Source organism: Bombyx mori, chromosome 6 (genome assembly GCF_030269925.1).
Source record: "Bombyx mori chromosome 6, ASM3026992v2".
NCBI classification, from domain to species: Eukaryota; Metazoa; Arthropoda; class Insecta; order Lepidoptera; family Bombycidae; genus Bombyx; species Bombyx mori.
Window position 1 is genome coordinate 11,750,574 of NC_085112.1, and position 27,150 is coordinate 11,777,723.

Here is a 27,150-nt window from a genome sequence, read left to right on the forward strand (position 1 = left end):
TCTTTTACATAAATGTAGAATTGAAATTATTATCTCAATACAGTTTTATAAAAGTCTTTGACATTTTTATTCTATCTCCCCATCTGTTAGATACTCTCATCTATCGTTCTTCCCTCCTTCGACTTTTTCCAAGTTAAGTTTCCAACATAAGCAGTTTGAAGTCTTTCTACCTAAATGTACTAACGGACAATTTCATTACTATAAGTACTATGACAATGAAATCTCGGATTTTGAAACCCAAACATCAATTAAAAAAATTTAAAATCATTGGGCATTTCGTCTTTTAGGCTGTGTTTATTGTATTTATTTATAGTGAATTTCATAATTTCACATATTTATTTTATAGAATACCTGTGGTGAATGGTTTTTTCACACACAGACTAACAACGGGAGAGATCCCGAAGAAAATAAAAAAAATACATGTGTGCAATTCACACGTGGTAGAAGTGAAACCTTCCAAAATTAAAATACAATTATCCTAAACGTCATAAATACCTAGTCAGGTCATAAATTCTGTCACATGTTTAATGTAAAATAATTGAAACAAGTTTATTCATTATGTAATCATTCATATACCAAAATGAACTTAACAAAACATAGATTCTTATGACACTAAAGTTTATTCAAAATGACCTCCGTGATTTTGAATACAGGCCTTCGATCTGCGCGGCCAGTCGTCTATCGCAGCACGAACGAGGTCCATGTCAATATCGGCGGCTGCATTAATCAAGGATGTCTTGAGTGACTCCAAATTGGGATGAGGCTTTGAGCACACCTTTTCCTCCAAGTGTCGCCATATCTTGTAATCTAACGGATTCAAATCTGGACTGGAGGAGGGCCAGTCTTCGTGCCGGATGAAGTCGATTTCACGCGCCGCCAGCCAGTCTTGTGTGCTCTTTACTCTATGAGCTGGCGCCGAATCTTGTTGGAATACCCAGTGCCTGTTATTGAACATGGTATGAGAAACAGGTTCCACAAGGTTCGTCAGGAATGTATTTTGATACACAACTGCATTGGTTTTTACACCTTTCTCACAAAAATGTATCTCTGTTAAGCCCCAATAAGAAACTCCCAACCATACCATGAGCGAGGATGGAAAATAACCTCGTTGGACACGCGGAATACGGTTGCTCGCTTCTTCACTATGTACGCTGCGTACACCTTATCATTTTGTTTGTTGTAGCTCTTTTCTACGGTAAAAATTTTTTCATCCGAAAAAAGAATTTCCCGATATTTTTTTCCCGCGTACCGCTTCAACAAAGCGCGGCATCTCTTCAGTCTCAGGTCCATTAGACGAGCATTCAAACGATGTCCTGTTTTTCTTCGATATGCCCGAAGCCCTAAATCTTCATTTAACACCCTTTTCACCCTGGTTCTGCTTAACCCCATCTGAAGGGCCAACAGTTTCTGCTTACGTTTGGGATTTCTTTGAATTCGCGCCTTCACAGCTTTTATCACTGCTGGAGTCCTAACAGACCGAGGGCGACCACTTCTTGACCTGTCATCTACACTAGAGTCTTCATTGTATCGTTTGATGGTACGATAAACGAATCTTTTGGTTATATTCAAAATTTTCAGTATGTTAAAAATTTGAATTGGCGCGTAACCGCAACGATGCAACGCAATACCTGCAACATGGTCTTCTTTAAGCGTCCACTCTATATTTAAAAATGAGTAAAATTCTAAAAGTATACATTTTTATTTTCATGAACAATTCGAAATTCGAATTCAATAAACTTTTTTTGTGGCCAGCATTTTAAAAGAAAAGTTTTTACTGTGTGACAATACTTATGACCTGACTAGGTATATGTAAAATTTTGTCATTAGTAAATAATTGTAAGGTAGCGCCCTCTGTGAATTGTTATTTTAATTTCACGTATAATCCTAAATTAAAATTCACTACAAGAACTTTCATACACGCGTTAGTATTAAAAAATCTCACAGATGGCGCTGTATTAAATAGTATGTATATTTCTGTCTCATTCTTTGCTGGCTTCATCCTACACATTTTTGTATTTGTGTCTCTTACCTGTCGTTTTATCCGTTGCATCCGGTTTGAAATCACAACGATTCTAAAGAAGTTTTCACTTCAAAAGACAGGCTGTCAGTTTGAGGGAAAAATGTCATGATATAAAAAAATGTGTTTTACGTTTTTAAAAGGTTCAAAGATAAAAATCAATTGATTGTTAATGTATACGATTTTAAGGTGCGTGTGGAATAAATAAATGCTTCCTATACTGCAGTTTGAGTTTAATCCGCAACGACGACAGTTGTCAACATATTTCCTAAATACCTACTAATCTATATATGAGAAACAATGAAGATGACTGATTTTAGAGATCCACTATTGAAGAATTGCGTTTATAATTTCGTTTATAGAGTGGAGTTAGTAATAGTGTAAAGAGCAAGAGCTAAAAATGAGCTGTAGTAGACTGTAGTGGTTATATCTACAGCTACTGGGAGCGTTCTGTAGTTCTGTAGGCATTGTCACAGACTGTGGTAGAGAGACAAAAAGTCCACCAAAACTAAAACGTAGAAGTGCAATCTTCATTATTTTAATTACAGCACGTCATTTCGTATCCTCCCGATCCACTAACGGTGCTTTTAAGCACTTCAAATCACCAGTCATCGTTCTCGTCGAAACCGTCGCTTGCGACAAAGGGCTCGGCGAGTAAATTAACCCACAGACACAACCCACTGAGTTTCTGGCCGGATCTTCTCAGTAGGTCGCGATTCCGATCCGCTGGTAGATTCAGAGAAGCACTGCTCTTGCTAGGGTTAGCGTTAGCAACGTCATCAGGTTTGAGTCCCGTGAGCTCACCTACTTGTTAGGTGACGCTAACATAGCCTCTCAAGGCTATGAGCTTAGGTAAGAAAAAGAAACAGTTACTGAACTTCATCTTTTCAAATTTTAGTTACAAGTGATCTAATACTATCAGTATGGGCTATGTTTCCTTTGTCAATTGTCAAACAGTTAAAAAAAATTGTACGTAAGTAATGAATTTATCATTATAGTAAAAAAAAAATAGGTTTTTGTATAGCAAATACTTAGGGTATGTATACACTAAAACTGTCTAAAACCCTTCACAAAAATATATAGTATGCTTCATATTGGTTTAAAAATATATTTTGGTTATGTTTAGTACTAATAGATAAAGATTTAAAATAACCTAATATTCTAAACAAAAATACACAACCCTTTTAGTGATAATTGTGTTTACTTTTAGAAATAATGTCCACTGAAAGCCCGTTATCAACTAGTACAGCGTTTTGTGCTCGCTGTGGGTCCATATTACCCTTGCTACAAGAGTTTGGCTCCGTGAAATGCTACACTTGTAAAGCACATTATGAGGCTGATAGTAAGTATATAGTTGCCAATGAAAAAATTACTTTCATATAAACGGGATACGATTTTTCAGCGTTATGCTTTTGTATAATTTTCGAATATTCACTATTAAATTTATAATAAATAAAAAAACTTTAGTGATACTTATGAAATCCAGAAAGAACCTGTTGTATTTGTTTTCGAAATATAAAATAAAAACTTAAAAAAATGTTTTATTCAGAAATTCTTTTTTTACAGATTATAGTAAAATGAAATTTCAATACACAATACATTTCAATACTATATCTGTGATCACAAATGAGAATATACTACATACTGATGGTCCTGAGGGTCCAGTTGTGGAGAGAAAATGCGCTAAATGCGGTTACGACAGAATGTCATATGCAACTCTACAGTTACGATCGGCCGATGAAGGACAAACAGTTTTCTACACATGTATAAAGTGCAAGTATGTAAATTACAATATTTATTTGTATTTCGATGAGCAAGTCATCAATATCTGTACTTGTATTAAATAAAATTGGACCCTACCACTAGCCTAAGACAGGAAAATAATTGCAACTTGTGGCCAAATTTCCTTGGTAATATAAAACTGGACATAATAATGATCTTGTAAGCAACTACTATCTCAAAAATAAAATTATTTCCTAATTTAAAAAAGAACACATCGTACAAGATAATATCGTAAAGTATTATTTATTTTCAGATACAAGGAAACTGAAAACTCCTAAAGGCTGCTTTATACTAGTTTTAAGGTTGTCAAAGGAAAACTCGGCAATAGAATCATTGTATCAGAATCACTTTATGCAAAAATCAGTTTTACTGATTGTTTTAAATTAGGTAAATTTAATAAGGATTAAAATTAATCACCATGTAACTGGTGCGTAATTTTAATTCCATTTCTTGGAATGATAACTTTTAAACTGTAAATTCTATACTGATTAATCTTAAAAACCATGTTTTAAAAATTACATGTAATAGAATCAAATCTGAATAATTGAAATTATAAACATTTGTCCAAATGTTTTTTTTATGCTGAGAAATACATTTCTATTTTTAAATAATAAGTTCAATGAAAGTTTCTTTTTCAAAAGGTTTTATTTCCATGTTTCTAAAACCATAGCAATATTGAAGAGTTTTATGCAACAAGTTTATTTGGATCTTAGTGTAGAAGATTTACATTTGACAATTTTTGATAAACTTATAATACACTACTCAGAAATAATTCTATGTAGAACAAGCTCGGCCATATTAGTTTCCTACAGTAAGCATAATATGCCTGTATAACAAAAGTACACACTGCTAATCTTCCATAGTAGAAGTCACTGGATTCTGTAATACATACATATTTATTAAGGAAAATTTTTACCTGCCTCCTAAGGCCTTATCCCTTGATACTAACACCAGCACAATCGCTTGATACTTGTAAACCGGCATCGTATCCTATAGACCACAACAACATCAAGTGGGCTGTGAGCTAGCGTAACCATACAATGAAGAAAAATAATCGTAGTATTGGCAACAGTGTCCGTTGTGAATGATGTTTTAAAATGAGATTTTGCTCTAGAAATGTGGGCAGAAGCTATGATGTGGTTGTTTTAGATCACTTACACATTCTCAAGTAATAACAGTGCCGTGTCAATTGCTGAGCACCTGAGGTTTACTCAAGGCAAAACAATATTCATATAATATGTCATTACATAGAAATTCCAACTTTGAGTGAGAAACTTATCATTATTACATTTTCCTTTAGCACATTGGTTCTCAAATTTTATGCTCGTCAAATCTAGATTTTGGTAGTGATTTGAACAATTTTCCAAGTGGTCTTAAAGCACAGTCATAATAATCTGCTAGTAATCTAAGACTATTAATAGTAACGAATCGACACTTCCAAAGGCATACAATTCATACGGCGGTAGTAATATCTTGCATGTGTTTGTTTTGCCTTACAATATTATTCTCACGTCCAACTAAGAACAACTTATATTAAAAAAAAACAATTTAGCCAGTAATGGTTTTGAACAGCAAAAACTTAAAATATTGTTTCCTTAAATTGTGAGACTTTTCATAAACAAATTACAATGTTTTGTCACAAGAGAAAATAATGCTATGTGATTTTGAACGCGCTACAAATAAAATGTAGTTAATTATTAAATAGACCAAAATACCATTCGAGATAATAAACTTTTAAAATAGACATTTTAATGGTAGGCAGCGGCTTGGCTCTGCCCCTGGCATTGCTGACGTCCATGAGCGACGGTGACCACTTACCATCAGGTGGGCCGTATGCTCGTCTGCCTACAAAGGCAATAAAAAAAAAAAAAAAAGACAAAGCTAACAAAAAAATGCCTAACAAAATATATATCTCATTAATAAATTATGCCAATAAATTATGCCTAAACTACAATATTTAACAAATAAATTAAAATGAGGTTTGCGTGATCAAACCGGCAGCTATCTACGAAATACAATTTTTATTATAAACAATCTAGGCTGTCGTGACGGTTGAGAGCCGCTGTCTTAGCCTATTTCTAGAGTACTTACTGTCAATTGTCAAACGTTTGTTTCACACATCAAACGATGCCGCGCAACAACAGTTCATTCACAAGCCGCAGGTGAAACCTACTTTTCACATTCAATACACGCTACCTTCCGACGAACGAAGTCTTTTTTAACGTGCCAGAAAAGGATAGGTATATGTTTCAACTGTTTTTTTTTAATACTGACGGAAGGGTCAGCTTGGTTTTTCGGCTGAGAGCTGGTCCGAGCCGAGATGAGGCGGTAATTAATTTGATCATTCGATGTACGTTGCGTACGAACGGATTAGTGATGGACACAGTCGATGAACTTATATTATCGAAATTAATATGAAAGTATGTTCATGGTAGACACAATTAAAAATACTTCTACAGTTTAGCATCGCGTTCTTTTTTTTCTCATAAAATTATTTTCGACGTTTATAATACTTTAAATATTTCATGGTCACGGACGACTAAGAGTTGCCGCGGAGATTAAAGTAATTTTAACTATTATAAAAAAAGCAATTGATTTTATAAAACACAGTTCGATATAATCGTTAACAGACCTTTATGCGGTCTTCCAGCGACAACAAACTGGCTTTACCGGCCGGTATCGAACATGAATCTCGCCAATCACTGCGGGCTCGGATCGTGTTTCAGCTGTCAAGATCAAACCTACACGCGGCAGATAAATGAGTTTGCTTTCCCCTGTCATTCAGAGCTTGCCGCGTCCTGCCGCCCGTGGCGACTCCTGCAGCGCGAACAAAGCCTCGCCAGACTAAGAGCAACTATAAAATTAAAATACAAAACCTAAATAAGATTTTTAGGTTTACCAATTAATCAAATAAGTTTACCAATTTATCAATAATCGTTGCGTTATTTTCGTCAAATGTTCGGGATTAAAAAAACCTGCATGATATATAGAGAATGATCTTATGCATAATAATAGGTAAAACGTCGTAAATAATCTCTGTTACATTAAAATTGTTTCATAATTAAAATCTGTGTGACTAAAATCGTGTAGTAATAATGAAATCTGATGAAAATTTATAGTTTACGTAATTAATACACGATTTTGATGTCGACCATAAGACTTAGGATGAGGTATTAACATTTGTGATATCTGTTAGCTACGGTAAACATTTAACACAAACGGTAGTTAGCTCGTTTGCCCATAAAATACCTCAGCGTTTGATACCAAAAACAGTAGGGAAACCGCTTAAAGAGGCGACTCGATTCCTCGAATTAAAAATATGGCTTCGTGACGTAAAACCTTAAGTAGGTACCTCTTTATGCATTTATTGATCGTTGAGTCCATAGGGTGTACTATTAGTTTAAACATGAAATAGTACAGCCCTTAGCCCTCAGACACAGCCCACTGAGTTTCTCGTCGGATCTTCTCAGTGGGTCGCGTTTCCGATCCGGTGGTAGATTCTGCGAAGCCTCTCAAGGCTATCAGATTCGGTAGGAAAAAAAAGTACAGCCATATTTTTTGCTTGATTTTTGAATCTGAATGAAACCCAATTGAATGGTAGAACAAATTTCCAAAATCCATGTTTGCTTATTTATTGCTTAGATGGGTAGACGAGCTCATGGCTCACCTGGTGTAAAGTGATTGCCCGAGTTCATAGATAACAACAACGTAAATGCCACCTAGTCTAGAGTTCTAAGTCTATGTTTTATACATAGTACATACAACGGCTGCCCCGCCCTTCAGACCGAAACGCATTACTACTCCAGAGCAGAAATAGGAGGTGGTACCCATACGGTCTCACAACACACGTAACTACTTGTAAGGATATTTATTTATCTATCTAGGCCTGATATGAATCTAAAATGAAGTAATATAGGTAATTTATTTATCGATAACATCGACAAGTGACCGTCACTAGCTACGGTAGTGCAGGTGCCAACCAGACGCGACGGCGCGCCAGTCTCCCGCGGCCGTTGTTCCGACAGCACGTCAATATCGGCGATCCAACTAATTCCACATCCATCGACACGTGCGTGGCGCAACCCTAATCCGTTGTTCTAATTCGGGATTGTGTTCTGTGGACTTGTGCCGGGGACTTAAGTTCGTAATAGTAAATAAAGGCGGTGAGTTTTTTTTTTTTACTTTTTTTTATATTCGCGTCAAGCCGCGGCTATGTTTGATTTCGGTGCGAAATTCTGTAATTCGTTACTAATCGATACGGGTAACTTTTTCCGGCAATTCGATACGTTTTAAAATACTTATAAGACGTGTTTTAAATACGCCTCGTATTCAAGTGGGTCAGTGTAACGTGTAAATAAAAGGTATTAATGATACTTTTACTTGTAATTTACTATGCGCGTTTTAGTTTAAGAAAAAAAAAAACCGATTGAGCTGGAACGCGAACGAATCAATTGACGCGTTCCACATACTTTGTTCACACACGTTTCTATTAGTTATATTTTTAAACGAGTTTGAGTTTACAACATAAATAACGTCAAGCTTAATATAGAGAGGGAGAAAGAGAGAGAGAGGGAGTGAGAGAGAGAAAGAGAGAGAGTATTCTTTATTGTACACCAAAAAACAAATAAACAGTGCGATACATTAAACACAAAAAAGTACAATTGGCGGTCTTATCGCTAAGAGCGATCTCTTCCAGACAACCATCAGGTGGACAAGAATCATTTGGAAACGAACTACGCGCGGTGTACCATTCCAGTGAAATACATATACATGTATGTACACATACATATATACATGCATATCTCCGTAAATATACATACAATTAATACACAAAGTATTATAATATAATAATAATTATTAAAAATAAAAAAATTATAAAATATACATATCTAACCAATTTTAGTATTGTGTTGTATTGGTTTATCGGAAAAAATATGAGAAGATTTATCGATAAATATGTAGTACGGAGCAGCGCGAATAAGCTAGTATAAAAGACATCAACGCGCATGCAGTAAACACTTGTTTCAGTTTGCATTATACATCGTGTGGTTTTACGAGTTTTGTGTGCAAGTTTTTTTGAGCACCGGTATTACGGTCCAGACTCGTTTAAAGCGTAATCGAAATGTGAAACTGAGAAAATGCTCAACAACGTTTTCGCACGACTCGATTTTAAACTTTAGTACCTTCGTAAAATATCGGCAGTCATATAATTGGGCTTGCCGACGTGATGATGGGCCTCTCGATGAATCTTGGGCGTATCGTTAAGTGCAATCTGAATTTCGAGTTCGCATACTAAATCTGTAAAGTATTTTTTTTCCCATATAAATTTAAAGTAGAGTCCGCAAGATGAAAGTTTCGGCTAAAATTAATTGCATATGATTAACATAGCGATAGACTTTCTTTATTTATGAAAGACAAGTTTTCGTGTTTATTTAAATTGAATTTCTCGTGTATCGATATGTGTCGTACTATCGAAAATAAAAAAAAAATAAAAATTAAATGTAGAAAATTATCAAAAAATTGAAGTCCGAGTCTCTGTAATAAAATAAAAAAAAAACTTTTGAATAAATGTTCGTAGCTTTTGACGACTGTGTTGAGTTTTAAATAATTGTACTATAAACAAGAATCGAAGGATAACGACGAAGTCTCTTTTTACCCTATTCGGAAAGATAGCAGGGACCGATTATCTACTAATGTAAGCGGCTACTAAAGCATATTTTAAACAGTATTATATTTGAATAAGGATTTCGAGGGAAGGCCGTTCATGATATATGTTTCCAAAATCTACACTTCGAATCGTCTACGGGTTACATTACTAGTCGGTACGTCTGCCTATCTTGGCCAATTAAATCTAAATTGAACCCTTAACGAACGAAAATAAAATTTAAACAAACTAATTAATAAAATTGACCGACACGCATATTGTAATTAAACCACGAATTAGCGGCGTAGCAAAATACAGCATTAGCGGGTAACAGTAAAAATAATTGTATTTTGTCTACTTGTATTTCATGCTGGGTACACAAGTATCACATTGATAACCACTGTGCGTATCGCGGTATGATTCCGTCACGAGCCTTCGTACAGCAATGTAACGAAAATGAAAATAATTTAAAAAAAAAAAACAACACGCTTTCTGAATAGTGCTTGATAAAGTTAAATGAGTCCAAATTCGAGTGTCACTAATCCTCCCACGTTTCGGTTTAAATTTATTCCCCTACCTATTCGCAGATAGTCTAGGAGGTTATTCCAGATACGCCCGAACGGGTGATCATGGGCTCAAACTAAGAGAATTTTCTAACACTAGCCCTAGCAAGAGCAATGCTTCGCAGAATCTAATCTATCACCACTTACCACCGGATCGGAATCCGCGACCCACTGAGAAGATCCGGCGAGAAACTCAGCGGCCTGTGTTTATGGGCTAGTTCGATTATGACGCAGAGTTCGACGAGGTGGTGCTTGAGGATCCTAATAGTACCGAGAGTGAATCTGAGGGACAAGACATGTTTCGGTCGAGGGCGGTTTTTCGATGCTCCATCGCGCTCAGATAAGGCGGATTCATCAAACCATCTCGATGTAACTAAATATAATATCAGTTACAATATTATCAGGATTCATGATCTGATCAATTATAGGTGGGCTTAAAAGTCTAATCGAAATTCATTAAAAGTGGTAATGCGCTTAAAAAAGGAAGGGTCTGTTGACTAATAGGTCAAAAGCTGTACAAGTCATTGTCGTGTCTCGATCTTCAGATATGTATCAGTGTCTCCATGTTATAAGTACTAATAATGTGAAAACCGACGTATGTACATCGGGATGAACTGCAAAATTTATTCTTGATCACACTGTACTGCTGGTAATGCTAAATATCTTCTATCTATATATAAAAAAATGAATTGCTGGTCGTTACTCTCGCTAAAACTCGAGAACGGCCAGACCGATTTGGCTAATTTTGGTCTTGAATTATTTATGGAAGGCCAGAGACGGCTTAAAAGGTAGAGAAATATGAAAGTGCTCGAAATTAAATAAAAATAACAATTTTGTTTTTCCTTTTATGAGTCCCCCCTCGGACGTATTCCTTTTGTTTGGTTTTTAGTTTATACAAAAGTTTAAGTCTTTTATTTATCGATTAAGGCACTACGAAGACTGCCGGGTCAGTTAGTATGAAATATATTAAAATTCATTGAAACACGCCGATCACTTATTCCCCCTATTCTTAAGTGCTATTGATTATAATCAAGTTTTGAATCGCACGAACAAACATATAAATTACGTACAACAAACAAACATTTGGTTTTATATATATTAGATCACTAGTGTCAGAGCATGTTAGTATAGACAGTAGTGCCAGTTTGGGCTTTAACGAAAAACATTAATACCGCTGTCCACCTTCAAACACAAGATCGATCTTTGATCCAGACTTCGTGATTATAGGAAAGAGATAGCAGAACAACAACATTTCACTTTAGTAGTATTATCTATGCAAGCTTAAAATAACCTAACATTCAGACAACATCCTTAATGTTATGAATGTTTATGTGTGCCACATTTGACGTTATCAGTCTTTGACATAAATTAAAATCGTTTATTTCAGAAACCAGTCCATGTGTATATGAAAATATATTTTAAAAATTATATTAAAATTACCATTTAAGTATCATAAATAAATAAAAAAACTAAAAACTGTATTTAAATGTTTAACAATAATTATAAAAAATAAATAACATCATTCTTGAAATTATATCTCGCTCGATTCATCTTGTCTTTGGATAAACACAAATACCTAATTAGGTAGTGAATGTTCTGTTTAGTAGCCATACGGTTACATCAAGTACGGATCTTCGAATATTACCTAATTTTCTACTTTACGTTACTAGTTAAGTTTATGTTAAATTAAAACCAAATTTTAAAATTACTTACTTTAAAAAAATCTGAAAAATACACCTTAAAAGAGTCAACGCCGAATGTCGGACGGCGGTTAATTAGCCGAACCTAAATAAGGCTTCAGCGAAGAACTAAATCTCTTCCAAAATCAATGCCGTGGAAGGACGCGGGACCTCACCATGTGTATTTCCCCAAGAAAGCCTCATGAGGCCACGACCCTCAGCATTGAAGATTATCTACGCAATCAGGGGAGAACATTTTGGATAATACAAAAGAAATATAACAATACTTCACAGAAATTGTAACTATACCTGAGACCTTAGAACTCATGTCTCAAGGTGGGTGGCACATTTACGTTGTAGATATCTATGGGCTCCAGTAATCACTTAACACCAGGTGGGCTGTGAGCTCGTCCACCCATCTAAGCAAAAAAAAAAGATTTAATAATTAACAACTAACGAATCACTTCAACCTTAAAATATCTCGTACGAATTCAAAGAAACTAATGAGCTGGTAAATACAACTATCAGCCTCTGTTGAAACAAAATTACTTCCTGATTCACCTATTATTATAATATTTATTATAAATTTTGCTTAAAATCGAAGACTTTTTAAAAAATTGAAAAAATAAATATCTATAATTGCAAAAAAGCTATCCGACCCTATGCCAACTACTGTGCTTATTTATACATTAAGGAAGTTATTCTAAACAAACATTTTATTTAAACAATTTTCCACTATGAAACATAAACATAGCACCTGCATTCTCTAAAGCAAGTTTCCTATTGCAACCAGTACTTATTTGAACGCTAAACAAATTGTCAACCTTCGTTATTGTAATCGGCGGTAATATATTCATTCAAATATAAACCTGCAATTATTCATTGAGATAGGACGATTTATGTGCAACGAAGGCTACCTTGCTTAAGTTAAGACGTCTTGGGAATTGCGGACGGTACTAAGAATCCATGAAAAGGTGAAGCTTGTTGTTTGATCTCCCTCTAAATGTTGAGCGAATATTTTAACATGAGGATATATTTTAACATGAGGATATATTTTAACATGAGGATATATTTTAACATGAGGATATATTTTAACATGAGGATATATTTTAACATGAGGATATGAGGAATAAGGATTTATTGTTCGGATATTTTGTGTTGTGATTTTTACGATTTTCACGTAAGTGTACTAAAAGCTTGAGACGATCGCTCGAACCTAAATTTTCCTTTTCATCTTGTTTTTTATTGTCTTATTTTTTAGTTACTAAAAATTTTGTATGCATTGAAAGTTTTATTTCACTACTGCCTGCTTAATAATGGAAACCGGAACACAATCTCTTAATCACTTTATCAGTGACTTATTTGTAGAACATGTTACATTGATTGTCGTGTTTAATATTTATACACACTTTGTTTCACAAATCGATAAATTCATTACAAAACGTAAATATAACACAGTGACCTATTTTTTCATAATTTATTTAACCAATATTCGAGTTCATTTTGGGTATTGATTTTCTATTTTTAGTGTTGGCATTTAAAAGAAAACTATTTCGATTTTTTTTGTCAAACCACAGTTTTTTTTTTTTTTACGTTTAGGGAGCATTAGAGTTAATTTTAATAAATAATCTTTTTTTATTTTATTCAAAACAATCCGCTTTCGAATTTGAATTTGAATTCAGAACAAGTAAAAGTCAGACATCATAATTATCAACGCTCCATAACGTAGTCAGTACGAAACGTCTCGATTCAACACGAAGTCTCTATATATCGATAATGAAATCTGTGAATGTTTTTTTTTTTAAATAATAATTTTGTCAAGTTTTAACTATCTAATATTTTAATTACGACAATCGTTTTATTAAAGCCGTTAAATTTTCGGGAAAAAGAAAGCCTCTGACTTCGAACTGGAACTAAACATATCATCTTATCGCATTAAAACTGTATAATTTCAAAACTTAATAATTTTACAGGAGAGTGTCTTAAAGGTTTAACATTTTAAATATTAATAATATTTGCAACATTTCTTTTTTATTTTTCACCAGTTACATGATCTGTCTTTTAAAGTAAGATAAAAGTATGTATTAATTTTGTTAATAGTAGTCAAAATATAGATAAAAAAAAAAAAAAACTAAAACTAAACTACGCTCTTTTAACATTATTTATGAGAAAAATACTGGTGATACCAAACGTTTACGCATATTAACTCAATTTGGAATATTTTTGGAAATTGTACACTTTTAATGCGAAAAGGCGATATATCGTTTGAAATTTGTCGCCGTAACACAAATTAAAATCCAATATATAATCCAAAGTATCGCGGGTGTGCATTGCGAGCGCAGAACCGACGGAATTCCATAAAATCATCGTTAATTTATTAATGTTATACAGCTCATCGTGGTCGCTCTCTCTTCTAAATGGGCCTTACGCTCCGATGCCCATAGCATATCCTCGTTTGAGATGCGGCCACCGTGCGCGCTGTACTCACAAGTGTAGCGAGTAGCGGGACATTTTAATTGATTTTTGTATTGTATTTAATATATTCTTTTTATTAATAATACGATAGCAGTACGGCATTTTTTTTTATTGCTTAGATAGGTGGACGATATAGACATCTACAACGTAAATACGCCACCCACCTTGAGATATAAGTTCTAAGGTCTCAGTATATTTACAACGGCTGCCCCGCCCTTCAAACCGAAACGCATTACTGCTTCACGGCAGAAATAGGCAGGGTGGTGGTGGTACCTACCCGTGCGGACTCACAAGAGGTCCCACCACCAGTAATTACGCAAATTATAATTTTGCGGGTTTGATTTTTATTACACGATGTTATTCCTTCACCGTGGAAGTCAATCGTGAACCTTTTTTAAGTACATTTTTCATTAGAAAAATTGGTACCCACCTGCGGGATTCGAACACCGTTGCATCGTTAGATACAATTGCACCGGACGTCTTATCCTCTAGGCTACGACGATTTCAACATTATATGTATAATTTTAATTTGTGTCTCCATTTCAATGGTATTTATGAGTAATCGCGCCTAGGGCTTGGAGGCGTAAATTCCATAATTAATATCGCTACATTAAGTCGAAGACTTGTCAAATTGAAACGCATGACTGTCTTGAAAGACGGTATTTCCAAGCCAAGTGCTCGTGATCATACCATCAGAAGAGCCACACTTCCATAACGCTATTGTGTTTGTTTAATTCCTCAATTTGTATTAGATTCCTTTGATCGTGTATAATTTGAAAAGTAACTATCTTGACGCTTGTAATTCTAATACGCAGGTTAGCTGAGCTGAGTGAATGCTGTTGGTAGCATTCCTTATTAACCTAGAAAATGAAAGTGGAGAATTTAGAATTTTTCTATGATTAAAGTTGTTCACTGCTGCGTCAAAGTATTTTAATGCATTCTTATGACGTCGAGAGCTATTTGGTTTAAGCGATATTTTCCGAACTTTACAGAAGCGAAGCCATTTAAAGTTTAAAATTTGGAATAAATGATCGTAACAAAAAACTTCTTTAGCTGTTTGAATGGGATCAACTTAATTGTAGTTCAATTAAAAGCATCGTATTGTTGATACTAATACCACATAAAACGGACCTTTAATTACAAAGATAAATGTCGCGTATTAAGCGAAATGTCGCTTAAACCAAATAATATTTCGCTCCTCGATATTTTTTTATTAGTTTACTAGCGACCCGCCTTGTCGGAAACTAATCTATTATTGATTTCTCCACTATTTAATAGATGTTATTATACATATAAACCTTCCTCTTCAATCACTATCTATGAAAAAAAAAAAACCGCATCCGTTGCGTAGTTTTAAAGATTTAAGCATACATAGGGACATAGGGACAAAGGAAGCGACTTTGTTTTATACTATGTAGTGATGAGATAGATGGGTCTAAGTAACAGTGGTGCGTAAGTCAGAGAATAGGGTAAGCGCTTTCAAAAGTTTTCATTGGTTTTTTGGATCGGTGGATGACCACGGTGGGTGATCATCGAAGGGACGATTCTGTCGTTGTGTTAATGTTATTTTGAAAAACGTATGTATGCTTTGTCAGAAACGAATTTTCTTGTTAACAAAAAGGGTACTATTATAAAAAAAATATTCTATAGAGCAGTGAATTTTGAATAACATAAAAAAGTCGATTGTAAGTTTAATAGTATATTATCGTACTGCATTAATTTTTCTTATTAAGTCATGTAACGCCACAGGTATAAATAAGATCGAGATTAATACATGTATAGTTACATAGATGGTGTATCTGAATTTAATCTTTTCTTGACACGAATATGTTTAAAAGTCGAATTTGTTTATGGTTAAGTCAAGGAACAAGCGCATAACGACTTTTCGCTACGTGACGTGACAATTTTATCCTTCACCACAAGCCAAGTTAAGGAAATTTGTTTAAAAAAAAATACTGAAAGCTCGTCAAGAATATACGAAAAAAGTGTACTTAAGTGTTTTATCTTTGTCTATTTAAATATATATTATATTATACTGGACCTTTTGTAAGTCCGCACTGGTAGGTACCGCCACCCTGCTTATTTCTACGTACTCAACAAATTTTTATGTTCTGGATTGACTTCCACGGTGAAGGAATAACATCGTAATCGTAAAAATCATACCCGCAAAATTATAATTTGCGTAATTACTGATGGTAGGATCTCTGAGGAGTCCGCACAGGTAGGCAACATCACCCTGCCTATTTCTACCGTGAAGCAGTAATGCCTTTCGGTTTGAAGGGTGGGGCAGCCGTTGTAACTATACTGAGACCTTATAACTTATATCACAAGTTGGGTAGCGCATTAACGTTGTAGATGTCTATGGGCTCCAGTAACCACTTAACACCAGGTGGGCTGTGAGCTCGTCCACCCATCTAAGCAATAAATAAAAAAGTGCGTGCGTACAAAGTACACATGTCCGAAGTGAAACTTTTTTGGCGAACTAATTTATAAGTCTTGCTTATATTTATACAAATCTAAAACTTTAGATTTCCGAGACTTAGAAGAAGGGAAAAAGGAAGATATGTTCCCGCCAAAAGTCTGTCAAATGTCAATCTCAAACCTCAATGTTGACAGTCACATTATGTTTAGATTTCTAAACTGTAAATGACTAATATTTTGCCAATTGAATTGACTAATTTAATTTCATGCTATTTGATTAATGTTCCAAATTATTTTCATTTCAATTCCTATTAACATTTTTCACAAAAAAATTATAAAATATTAGGCTGTAGGGTATGATACATTTGCCTTTCCAGTTGGAAAAACACAACAACTACTACTACTGACATTTGACAAGTACTTAATTTCAATAGTAGTTTGATGTCACTTCCGTTGCATACCTGCGTGACATTCTGTAAAAATTTTACCCTCATGCGCCTAAAGAAGTTTCACTTCAAAAATATATAATTATCAGAAACATTCAACGTTTGAGTTAAATACCACCGGCTGACTGGCCGACTGTTCTAATAACGTATCTGCTCAAGGCTAGTGAACAATTTCGCTTTCTTGCTCTGTAAAATATCTTGTTGAACACGCAACGTTCGTGAAGATGCATACCAGATATTAATGAGATTTAAATGAAAGAAAACTGTTTAGAAAATATGTAGGTGTCATCGTGCCACCTTCGTAAATATATTATCTCATATACAAAATATATTCGTACTAGAGGTCCCGCAGTAGTCGAAGTTCGACTATAATTATTTGGAATTGTAAGTTTGTACACTATTATGATTGTATTTTATACTTGTATTATCACAAATTTCGCCAAGGCTACACTACAAAAAAAAATTAATACAGACAAACAATATTTAATCTATTCTCAATTTGACCAGACGTCAAGAACAAAAGTTCGACAATAAATAGTATGCATGCGTGTGTGCGTCAAATACATGGTATGTAGTGTGTGTAATGTTTTCTTTATTGATTTAATGTATCTTTTGTATGTATTGTGCACTTCTTCTCTATATTCTCTGTAAGTGTGGAAATTTTCATACTCCTCCGTCCGCGGAATTTTCGTAAAAAGGGATACAAAGTTTTTGCTTCACGTATTAATATATAGATTCATTTAAATTAAGAATATTCAGAAGGTTATTTACCCTGACCTAGAGTGAAAACAGTTTGGAACATAAAATTTTATTTCCCCATACGTCACGTGCTATTGGTATTTCGAACCTAAATCTATGTGAATGTTCACCTATTGCTCATTTAACGGGTTTCTCATAATAATGAGTCGGTCATAATAATTTAAGAAGGCCTTACGGAATTTCAACAGCTTTCACATTATTGAATAAATTATTTTAGCGCGAAGTACTATATTTACTGTATTTAAAAGTCAAAGTGTTCAGATAAGATAGACGAAATATAATAAATAGTTGGTCTGAGTCATGGGGAATTCGATGCGTCTAGCTCAAGAGAGTAAGAGATGGAAATTCACAGAAGGGTCTAATTTTGCCTATTTGGCCCGCGTACGTCCATTACACAGAAAAATTATGGTTATGGATGTATATTAAACAGCGGCCCGCTCCGGCTCCGCTCGGGATTTTAACAAAAATTTCAAAGATATTTGACGTTGTTTTATTTTTTTAAATAAAAGAACACTTATTACGGCATAACTATAATAGTTAGACATATGCTGTCGTGACACTTTTTGTAAATAACGTGTTCTACAAAGTCGTAGTATATTATATTATTCTTTCATCAATAGTTTTCACATTATTGGAGTTCTAGTACGGATCCCTAATTTTTTTCAAAAAAGATTGTAGCCTATGTCACTCGGGAATAGTGTAGCTTCCAAACAGTGAAAGTTTTTTTCAAATTGGTTCAGTAGTTTCGGAGCCTATGCAATACAAACAAATAAATCTTTCCTCTTTATTATATTAGTATATATATGTACGTGTATAATAAAGATCTTACATTTATTTCCGTTATCTGGTACCTGTAACACAAGTTCTTTACGAAATTAGCACGGGACCAGTTAACGTGACGTGATTGTTAGTAAATATTTATTTATTTTCCTAACACATAATTGGAACATCGCCCTCCTGTCTTACAGTACAAAATTTGTAAGGCTTTGAAAGAGCTGAGGTCGGTACTAGGTTCAAAGACCTGTTTTACTGATCTCTAGGCACCCTCCTTCTTAAGATAGATTAGGTTAGGTTATAATACCTAGACGGAATTCACTTGCGACGTGTTTAGATTTCGGTAACCTCTTAGTAGCAGATAAGCTAGGCTCGTTCATGCGTGTATACAATAAAAATAAAATCCCTAAAATTTTACATATAAAACATTGTGTAAAATTTTTCAAATTTGTGCTGAAGCATTATGTAACCTAAAAAAAACTAAGTCATTATTATTATATTACATTACATTATATCACATTGTTTGCTTTTATATTTTACCATTTTTTATTATTTATTTCCATGTAATTAATACTTAACAACATTTTACCGGTAAAATTGTTTTTTTTTGTCACTTAGTCATTACTAATAATTTTTTCACATAGTCATTAATTACTTAGTGAAGAAACTTCATATTATTCCAATTAATCAATTGATCTATTGATTTATTTTGATACTTTGCAAGAATCATTATCAGACGGTTTATTTTTCATATTTTTAGATTAGTATGTAAATATTAATTTTCAACGTTTGTATTGTAATTAAAGAAACTCTTAAGTTCTTAATCTATTCGATTCTAAAACAGACAATTGCCTTTATATTGAGATAATTTTATACATATAGAATAAAATTGTGATATAAATGTCAAATCACCGATATTTGGTAGGACCTCTTGTGAGTCCGCGCGGGTGGGTACCACCGCCCTGCCTATTTCTGTCGTGAAGTAGTAATGCGTTTCGGCTTGAAGGGTGGGGTAGCCGTCGTAACTATACTGAGACCTTAGAACTTATATCTCAAGGTGGGTGGCGCATTTACGTTGTGGATGTCTATGGGCTCCAGTAACCACTTAACACCAGGTGGGCTGCGAGATCGTCCACCCATCTAAGCAATAAAAAAAAAAAGTAAGTTTTTGTCTGCCACTTTAAATTTATGAGGCGATTATGCCAAGAATTAAATAGCATTCGTAATTATCAATGTTAATTGGGACTATTTAGGGTTTTGAGACATATTGACAAACTGAATGACTTTATCAAATTTTCAAAATCTCTCCGAGGTCGAGGACCCTTTTCTTTAAAATTAGAACTTGTTTCCCACCTCCTACCTGAGTTGCATTCCTCATGTCTGAGGGTCGTGACCATCTCCTCCCATTATCCTTCTTTGGATGATGTTTCGCCATCTTCCTCTGTTCTCGGCGTTGTTTTTGTTTGCTACTGTATAAATCGAGGTTTCCGTAAAAGAATCAACCCGAAATGTATAGCATAAATTTTTTTTTATACTTTTTACTACCGCACCAGCCCGGAACTGATCTTAGACCCGAGTGTGGTCCGGAACTAATAATCCTCTCGTTTAGTCACAGATGCCGTAGGTAATGGATTTTGTGCGGTCTTGCCGATTTTTGTCACGTTTTCGTGTAGACGTTTAATTTGATCCAATAAATACGATGTCTATAGAGGCACGTGTTGATTTTTTTCAGTCCAATTGTACTTCAAAATACACAGTACCTTATTTAAAATATAATTTACCAGGTATTTCGGTCGTCTCATATATTCGATTTTGGTTAAAGTCGAGAATATATAAAGTATATGAAGTATATAAAGTATTATAAGTTTTTTTTCTTTCCTACCTATGCTGATAGCCTTGACAGGCTATTTTAGCTTCACACTAACGCGTAGATGAGCTCACGGGGCTCAAACCGGAAGTGCTGCTAACACTGGCCCTAGCAAGAGTAGTGCTTCGCAGAATCTACCGCCAGATCGGAAACGCGACCCACTGAGAAGATCCGGCGAGAAACTCAGTGGGCTGTGTCTATGGGTTAATTTACTCGTCGAGCCCTTCGTCGCAAGCGACGGGTTCTGCGAAGACGGTGACCGGTGCTTGAGATGTGTTATCATGAGTGCTCATTGTTAGCAGTGTTTTAATGTTAGCTTTTGAATTGCTTCCTCTTTTGTTTACGTGAGCGCAATAGACATACAATTTTCTATATTAGTACATCCTTCATGACTATCAGCTATATTTTCAATATTTAATTTTGATACGAGCATTTGTCCGCAATATATTTTCTATACGTAAGACGTTTTCGTCATCTCAGTAGGATCTTATCCATCTTCTAATACAAAGTCGTTTCACTAGTTTTAGTATCGTTACTCGTACAAACAAACTAAAAATAATTTTGTCTTTCATCATCATCATCAGCCTGCGGCAGTCCACTGCTGGACATAGGCCTCCTTCAAAGCTCGCCACTGAACTCGATCTTCGGTTCTACGCATCCAGTTACTGCCAGCTGCCTTGCGCAGGTCGTCGCTCCGTCTAGCAGGAGGGCGTCCTACACTACGTTTGCCGGTTCGCGGTCTCCACTCCAGAACACGTCTACCCCAACGGTTATTGTCTTGTATTGGATTTAGTCTTTCACGTCGGAATACCTTGTGGATGAATGTCCTTCTAACGAGTCTTGTGGTGAGTATTAAACGGTAGGCAGCGGCTTGGTTCTGCCCCTGGCATTGCTGACGTCCATGAGCGACGGTAACCACTCACCATCACATGGGTCGTTTGCTCGTCTGCCTATACGTCATTGAAAAAAATATCTAAACAAAGCAATGAATCATAACCCGTGCTTAATATATTAAATATAGAAACTGTTATACAGTAGGACCATTAAATTTATTTAAATTTAAAATAATAAAAAACTGTTTACAATGATACTTTATATTATTATACTCGTAGGTACTACATAAGCAATCTGGATACGGCAGATGTTCCACAGTCAGATGCGATCGTGCAAATACGACAAGAATGTATATAGATTAGACCTTTGGTACATTTTCGTCTTTTTCAATATCTATTGACTTTTTAGAAAATTAATGATATTTTGTTTCGTCATATTCTCCATACTATTAATTGCGTACTAAAAATTCTTGAATTTCGCAGATAAGTGGATGTAAATACAGAAAAAAAAGATGTGTGGTGTCGTGGGACATCGGATAGGAACGAAGTTCTTTATTATAAAAAATATTAATTTTAAATTCTATTCGAGGTATAAAGAAAATAAAACTGGAGGTTTCGCAACAAACCACGGTCATTCTGTAACATGCGAACTTATTGTGGTACACTTCATTCACGGTTACTTGCATAAGAGTTAGTGCATTGCGCAAACGAACGCTCTGGGATCGTGGTAAATGAATGATAAAAAAATATGTTATTTTTTGTACGTTATTATAAAGCTAAGTCGTACATTGTGTGCATTACTAATAAAAATCTTACGTTACGGACGTTTTTTCCCGGTTAGGGTACCCCTCTGCATTGTCATACCCGATATTCACTTTTGTGGAATATCGGGTATGACTGGGTGCTGAGAGGTGCCCTCCTCCCGGGCCTGAGCGCAATATGTTACGCGGACGACACGTTGGTCGTGGCCCGGGGGGGGAGTTTTGCTGAGTCTGCCCGTCTTGCTACGGCTGGGGTGGCGCATGTCGTCGGCAAAATTAGGAGATTGGGCCTCGACGTGGCGCTCAGTAAATCCGAGGCCATGTGGTTCCACAGGCCCCGGAGAGTGCCACCTGTCGATGCCCATATCGTGGTTGGAGGCGTCCGTATCGGGGTCGGGGTGCAGTTGAAGTACCTCGGCCTCATTCTGGACAGTCGTTGGACCTTCCGTGCTCCCTTTCAGAACCTGGTCCCTCGTTTGTTGGGGGTGGCCGGCGCGCTAAGCCGGCTTCTGCCCAACGTCGGGGGGCCTGACCAGGTGACGCGTCGTCTCTATACGGGGGTGGTGCGATCAATGGCCCTATACGGGGCGCCCGTGTGGGGCCAGTCCCTGGCCGTGGGGGTGGCGAAGCTGCTGCAACGGCCGCAACGCACCATCGCGGTCAGGGTCATCCGTGGTTATCGCACCATCTCCTTTGAGGCGGCGTGTGTACTGGCTGGGACGCCGCCTTGGGTTCTGGAAGCGGAGGCGCTCGCCGCTGACTATAGGTGGCGGGCTGAACTTCGTGCCCGGGGCGTGGCGCGTCCCAGCCCCAGTGTGGTCAGAGCACGGAGGGCCCAATCTCGGCGGTCCGTGCTGGAGTCATGGTCCAGACGGCTGGCTGATCCTTCGGCTGGTCGTAGGACCGTCGAGGCGATTCGCCCGGTCCTTGTGGATTGGGTGAATCGTGACAGAGGACGCCTCACTTTCCGGCTCACGCAGGTGCTCACTGGGCATGGTTGTTTCGGTGAGTTCCTGCACCGGATCACAGCCGAGCCGACGGCAGAGTGCCACCATTGTGGTTGCGACTTGGACACGGCAGAGCATACGCTCGTCGCCTGCCCCGCATGGGAAGGGTGGCGCCGTGTCCTCGTCGCAAAAATAGGAACCGACTTGTCGTTGCCGAGTGTTGTGGCATCGATGCTCGGCGACGACGAGTCGTGGAAGGCGATGCTCGACTTCTGCGAGTGCACCATCTCGCAGAAGGAGGCGGCGGGGCGCGTGAGAGACGCACAATCCCGCCGCCGTCGAGCGGGGGCCAGGGAGGCGGATCTCGCCCAAGCCCTGGCCCTCTAAGTGTTTCGGGTCCCCCTCACATGTCGGTCTGGGGACCGGCGAGGGGGGCCTAAGAAGACGACGTGCAAGCTGCTCTGCACGCGTTTTACGCAAGAGCATCCGGGTGATGGAAGGCCGGCTATCCTCGACCCACGCTGGTTCTGGCCCAGCGGGGTATTCCGTAGGGTAACCCACTCTAACCGGCGCCATCTAGGCGGGCTTCGGACAGTCTGCCGACCGAGAGGGCTGGTGGTCGTGGCGCCGACGACCGCCAGTCCGGCGTCCCGAGGGGGAGGGTGATGGGAGAGATGTGCTCCGCACTAAACGCTTCCCTTTCCCCCCTTTGCCTTGTCATGAGTTCTGTCTCATGCGAGGTTTGGACGTTGGTTGTTGAGCGACAGGAGGTTTTAGTCAGTTCGACTCTGACATACCCCGCCCAGTATCCCCAGAAAAGGGCGGAAGTCCGGCGATTTCCTCCTGACAAAAAAAAAAACCCTCTGCATCGTCCCATAAGGAACTTCATTCCAAAAAATTATATAAATTTTGAAGGACAAAATAAATATGTTGTTGTTTTATCTGCTGATTCGTCCGTCTGTGAAAAGTTGCTATTCAGAAGAACTAATATAAATAATGTCAGGGTTCAATGGTTACGTAAAACGGTATAAAGTCGACAACTTTATGAACGTTATAGAATATATTAAAACATATCTTTTAGAAACGGGTAGGTAAAGGCGAGCTTTTATGAGCAGTAAATTTGTGTTAAGTATAGTCATTTAATGATGAAATAAGCGTTATGTTCCGTGATTGCCTAATAAGGTATCAAGTATCAAGATTATATTGGTTAGATTTTAAGAAGAGACACGGGTACCGAGAAACTTGAGGATTATGAAGAAAATGAATCGGTCTCCTTGAGATAACCGAAAGGAGCACGAAAGAGAAAATAGTGTCTCTGACTGAAATCGCTAATATATGTAAAGCAATTGAAATCGAATTTTTAGTACTCCTTCTATTTCTCCTCTAAACTTTTTTTTTATTGCTTAGATGGGAGACGAACACACAGCCCACCTGGTGTTAAGTGGTTAGTGGAGCCCCTATACATCTACAACGTAAATGCGCCCCTCACCTTGAGATATAAGTTCTAAGGTCTCAAGTATAGTTACAACGGCTATCCCACCCTTCAGACCGAAACACATTACTGCTTCACGGCAGAAATGGGCAGGGTGGTGGTACCTACCCGTGCGGACTCAGATCCTACCACCAGTAAACTTCGCTCGATAAAAAAAACTCAATTTCTGTCATTTTTACATCAGCCCTTCTAATTTAGAATATGAAGTTTATTTTTAAGTGTAGCAAAATACGATTAGTATCTATGGTATTTATCACGGTATACTTGTGGATTTTTTAAACACCATTCAGCAAAAAATCTGAACCGATTTAAATTGGGCCATCCCACGGGGCCCGCCTGATGTTATGTGCTGCTATTTTACTTATTATTCAAAATGTTAAGCTTCAATTTTAAATTCGTGCTTCGAATCATTTACTTCGATCATAAACGATTTCGATGTTTTTATACATATGATGTATTAGATTTATTTTGTAATGTCAGGTGTCAACGTCAAATTTATGTTTCGATTTGTGAGGACTTTTTGGCGGGAACGCGAGGAGTGAAGTTGTGTGATTTGTTTTATTTTGTCTATTTAGTGTTTCTTCGGGTTTAAATGTGTAATAATGGTGGTTTATTAACTGTTTAATATCTGTGAAAGTGCACAAATGTGGGAAAATGAAACAAAGCCGCTGGACGTGACTTCTCGGGATCCTCCAAAAAGTTCACTGAAAAAATCTTAGTAAATGACCACCAATTGCCTGAGATTATATTTCATCACGTATCATCTCATTTCATTTCATTTCATTTCATTTAATCCCAGTTGATTAATGTTTCAAATTAATCATCATCATTTCATTTCACTCCATAATATCATTTTTCTTAAAAATATGAATATAAATTAAAATAAGATATGACTTAAAGGTCTCAGTTACCAGGTCATAAAATCCCTTAAAAAATGTTTTGATTTGTTTTAATTTGTTTGCCCAACATTTTCAGGCGAATCGATGTTATTCAAATTCGAATCAATTCGAATTCAAAACGAAAACGGTACTTTTAAGTTTGTCTAGGACAAAGGAAGGCTAATTATCTAATTCACCGCACGTTTGCTAAGTAAACTAAATAATCAATGGACGATTGCAAATAGGAACACCGTGTGAGTGTTTTGTTAAACGTCCACTTTGTTGATTTTAAGCAAACAACTCGATACTTCGGAAGCAATGCCTAAAAGGAAAACTTCAATATTGAATGCTGTTTCAATGAGATAATTTAATATTAAAAGCTAGTTTTGCTTTAGACATGTTCACTATGTTTGTGCTAGACAGTATTTTTGCTCACTTAAAGTTTAGATTGGTCCGCTATTTCAAATTTAAATATTAGCACCATGTCACGAGAGTAATTTGTAGTGTTTAGTTGGTTCTTAAGGCTATTTCGTATCTTTTTTCGTACTAAGCTTAAAAAAAATCACCCTAAATGATTTACAGTAAACGAAATATAAAATTATATTTTGTTAAGAACGCAAGTGTATACATACAAATGTCCTCGAATTTTGGTTTTCCACCTGCCAAAAGTTTTTGAAATTTTATTATATCCGTGTCTACTAATTAATCTGTGGTTGTTAGAAAATGTATTTTAACTGATATGAGAGTGATTATGAAGAGAGAAAAGTGACAAGAGATTGCAAACAATCTGTGGGGCCATCAACAGTATCAGATTTATAGAAGCCAATTTTGAACTCAAATTAGTTAAAAAACTAAGAGCAAATTTTCCGAATAAGTAAATGTTCAAAAAATCTAATTACGGTCTTCTCTATAAAGTGGATGGTTTCTGTATGAATCATAATGTTGGGTGACAAATAACTTCTATACAAAGGGCACTCAAGAAAAATTCCGTATTGTACGCTGCTCAGCGGAAGTAATTGTAAAACTAGCTTAATAGTCGTTAAAATTAATCCTACCTATCGTGATATGGCGAAGCATGCTTCCCACTTGACGACGAACCTTCGTGATATATCACTTATTATACGTGGCCTGCGATGATACAAAGACACCGAAAAAGAAACTCATTTGAATACAAATACAGCACAAAATCTTGCGTTGATGCGTTCTATGAACACATTGAAACTCGAACCAGACCAAATATGCAAAATCGAGAAATAATTAAAAAAATATATTTTTGTCAAATTCTTCTCTATTTAAAATTACTAAGGGATAAAATATTAGCTACCGTGAAATGAGTGGATAGATCAGTAGTAATTTTCAAGGAACTTTCTAGACTCCTTTTCAATAAAGTTATTCTGTGTTCATGACAGCAGCTTGTTTCAACGGGTTTTTTAATGTTGAAAATTTCATGCTTATCAAAATCTCTTTAGATAACCAATCCTAGCGATGCCTTCGGTTACGAATCTTGATTTAATTAATTAATTAATTTAACAGCAATAACAGTCACAGCAATAATTTTTAGCATTAATCATATATATCCCTTTGAGAGTTCATCGTTATTAGAAATACCAAAGGCAAATGGTCACTTGGCCGGTGGACTCACCAGCTCAAAGACGAAGAATCTACTCAAAAATTCTGCGATGTGGTGAGGAACGCGATGAACTATAGTTACTATACTTGAGACCTTAAGTGAGCTGCGGGCGCGGAAGGCCCATTCTCGGCGGTCCGTGCTCGAATCGTGGTCGAGGCGGTTGGCCAACCTCACGTGGGGTC

At 36.5% G+C, this 27,150-nt stretch overlaps 2 protein-coding genes across 6 annotated transcripts in view; both read left to right on the top strand.

Annotated features, from left to right (window-relative positions):
• Positions 1 to 2,144: 2,144 nt before the first annotated feature.
• On the top strand, positions 2,145 to 4,413 carry Znrd1 (transcription-associated zinc ribbon protein). Of its 5 annotated transcripts, XM_012697817.3 has the most exons (5): positions 2,145 to 2,206; positions 2,916 to 2,990; positions 3,228 to 3,359; positions 3,584 to 3,794; positions 4,053 to 4,413. In XM_012697817.3, exons 2-5 carry the CDS (start codon positions 2,948 to 2,950, stop codon positions 4,075 to 4,077), a joined length of 411 nt encoding a protein of 136 aa, XP_012553271.1. In that variant the 5' UTR covers positions 2,145 to 2,206; positions 2,916 to 2,947; the 3' UTR covers positions 4,078 to 4,413. The 5 variants fall into 5 exon arrangements, with proteins under 5 accessions (XP_012553271.1, XP_021201852.1, XP_012553274.1 ...); XM_021346177.3 differs by lacking the exons at positions 2,145 to 2,206; positions 2,916 to 2,990 and adding an exon at positions 2,555 to 2,869; XM_012697820.4 differs by lacking the exon at positions 2,145 to 2,206 and having other exon boundaries at positions 2,964 to 2,986.
• A 586-nt stretch (positions 4,414 to 4,999) lies between these two features.
• LOC101738967 (uncharacterized) overlaps positions 5,000 to 27,150 on the top strand; it is a 111,647-nt gene continuing 89,496 nt past the window's right edge. The window contains exon 1 of the mRNA XM_004923478.5: positions 5,000 to 7,962. The gene's annotated coding sequence lies outside the window, so the exon portion shown is untranslated. The remainder of the gene's footprint in view (positions 7,963 to 27,150) is intronic.

Bases quoted from the DNA above. Each gene is read 5' to 3' on its own strand.
- Znrd1 (XM_012697817.3), top strand. From the start codon at position 2,948: ATGTTTCCTTTGTCAATTGTCAAACAGTTAAAAAAAATTGTAC. The intron at 3,360-3,583 runs GTAAGTATATAG...CTTTTTTTACAG, and splicing joins AGCACATTATGAGGCTGATA to ATTATAGTAAAATGAAATTT. The intron at 3,795-4,052 runs GTATGTAAATTA...ATTTATTTTCAG, and splicing joins TACACATGTATAAAGTGCAA to ATACAAGGAAACTGAAAACT.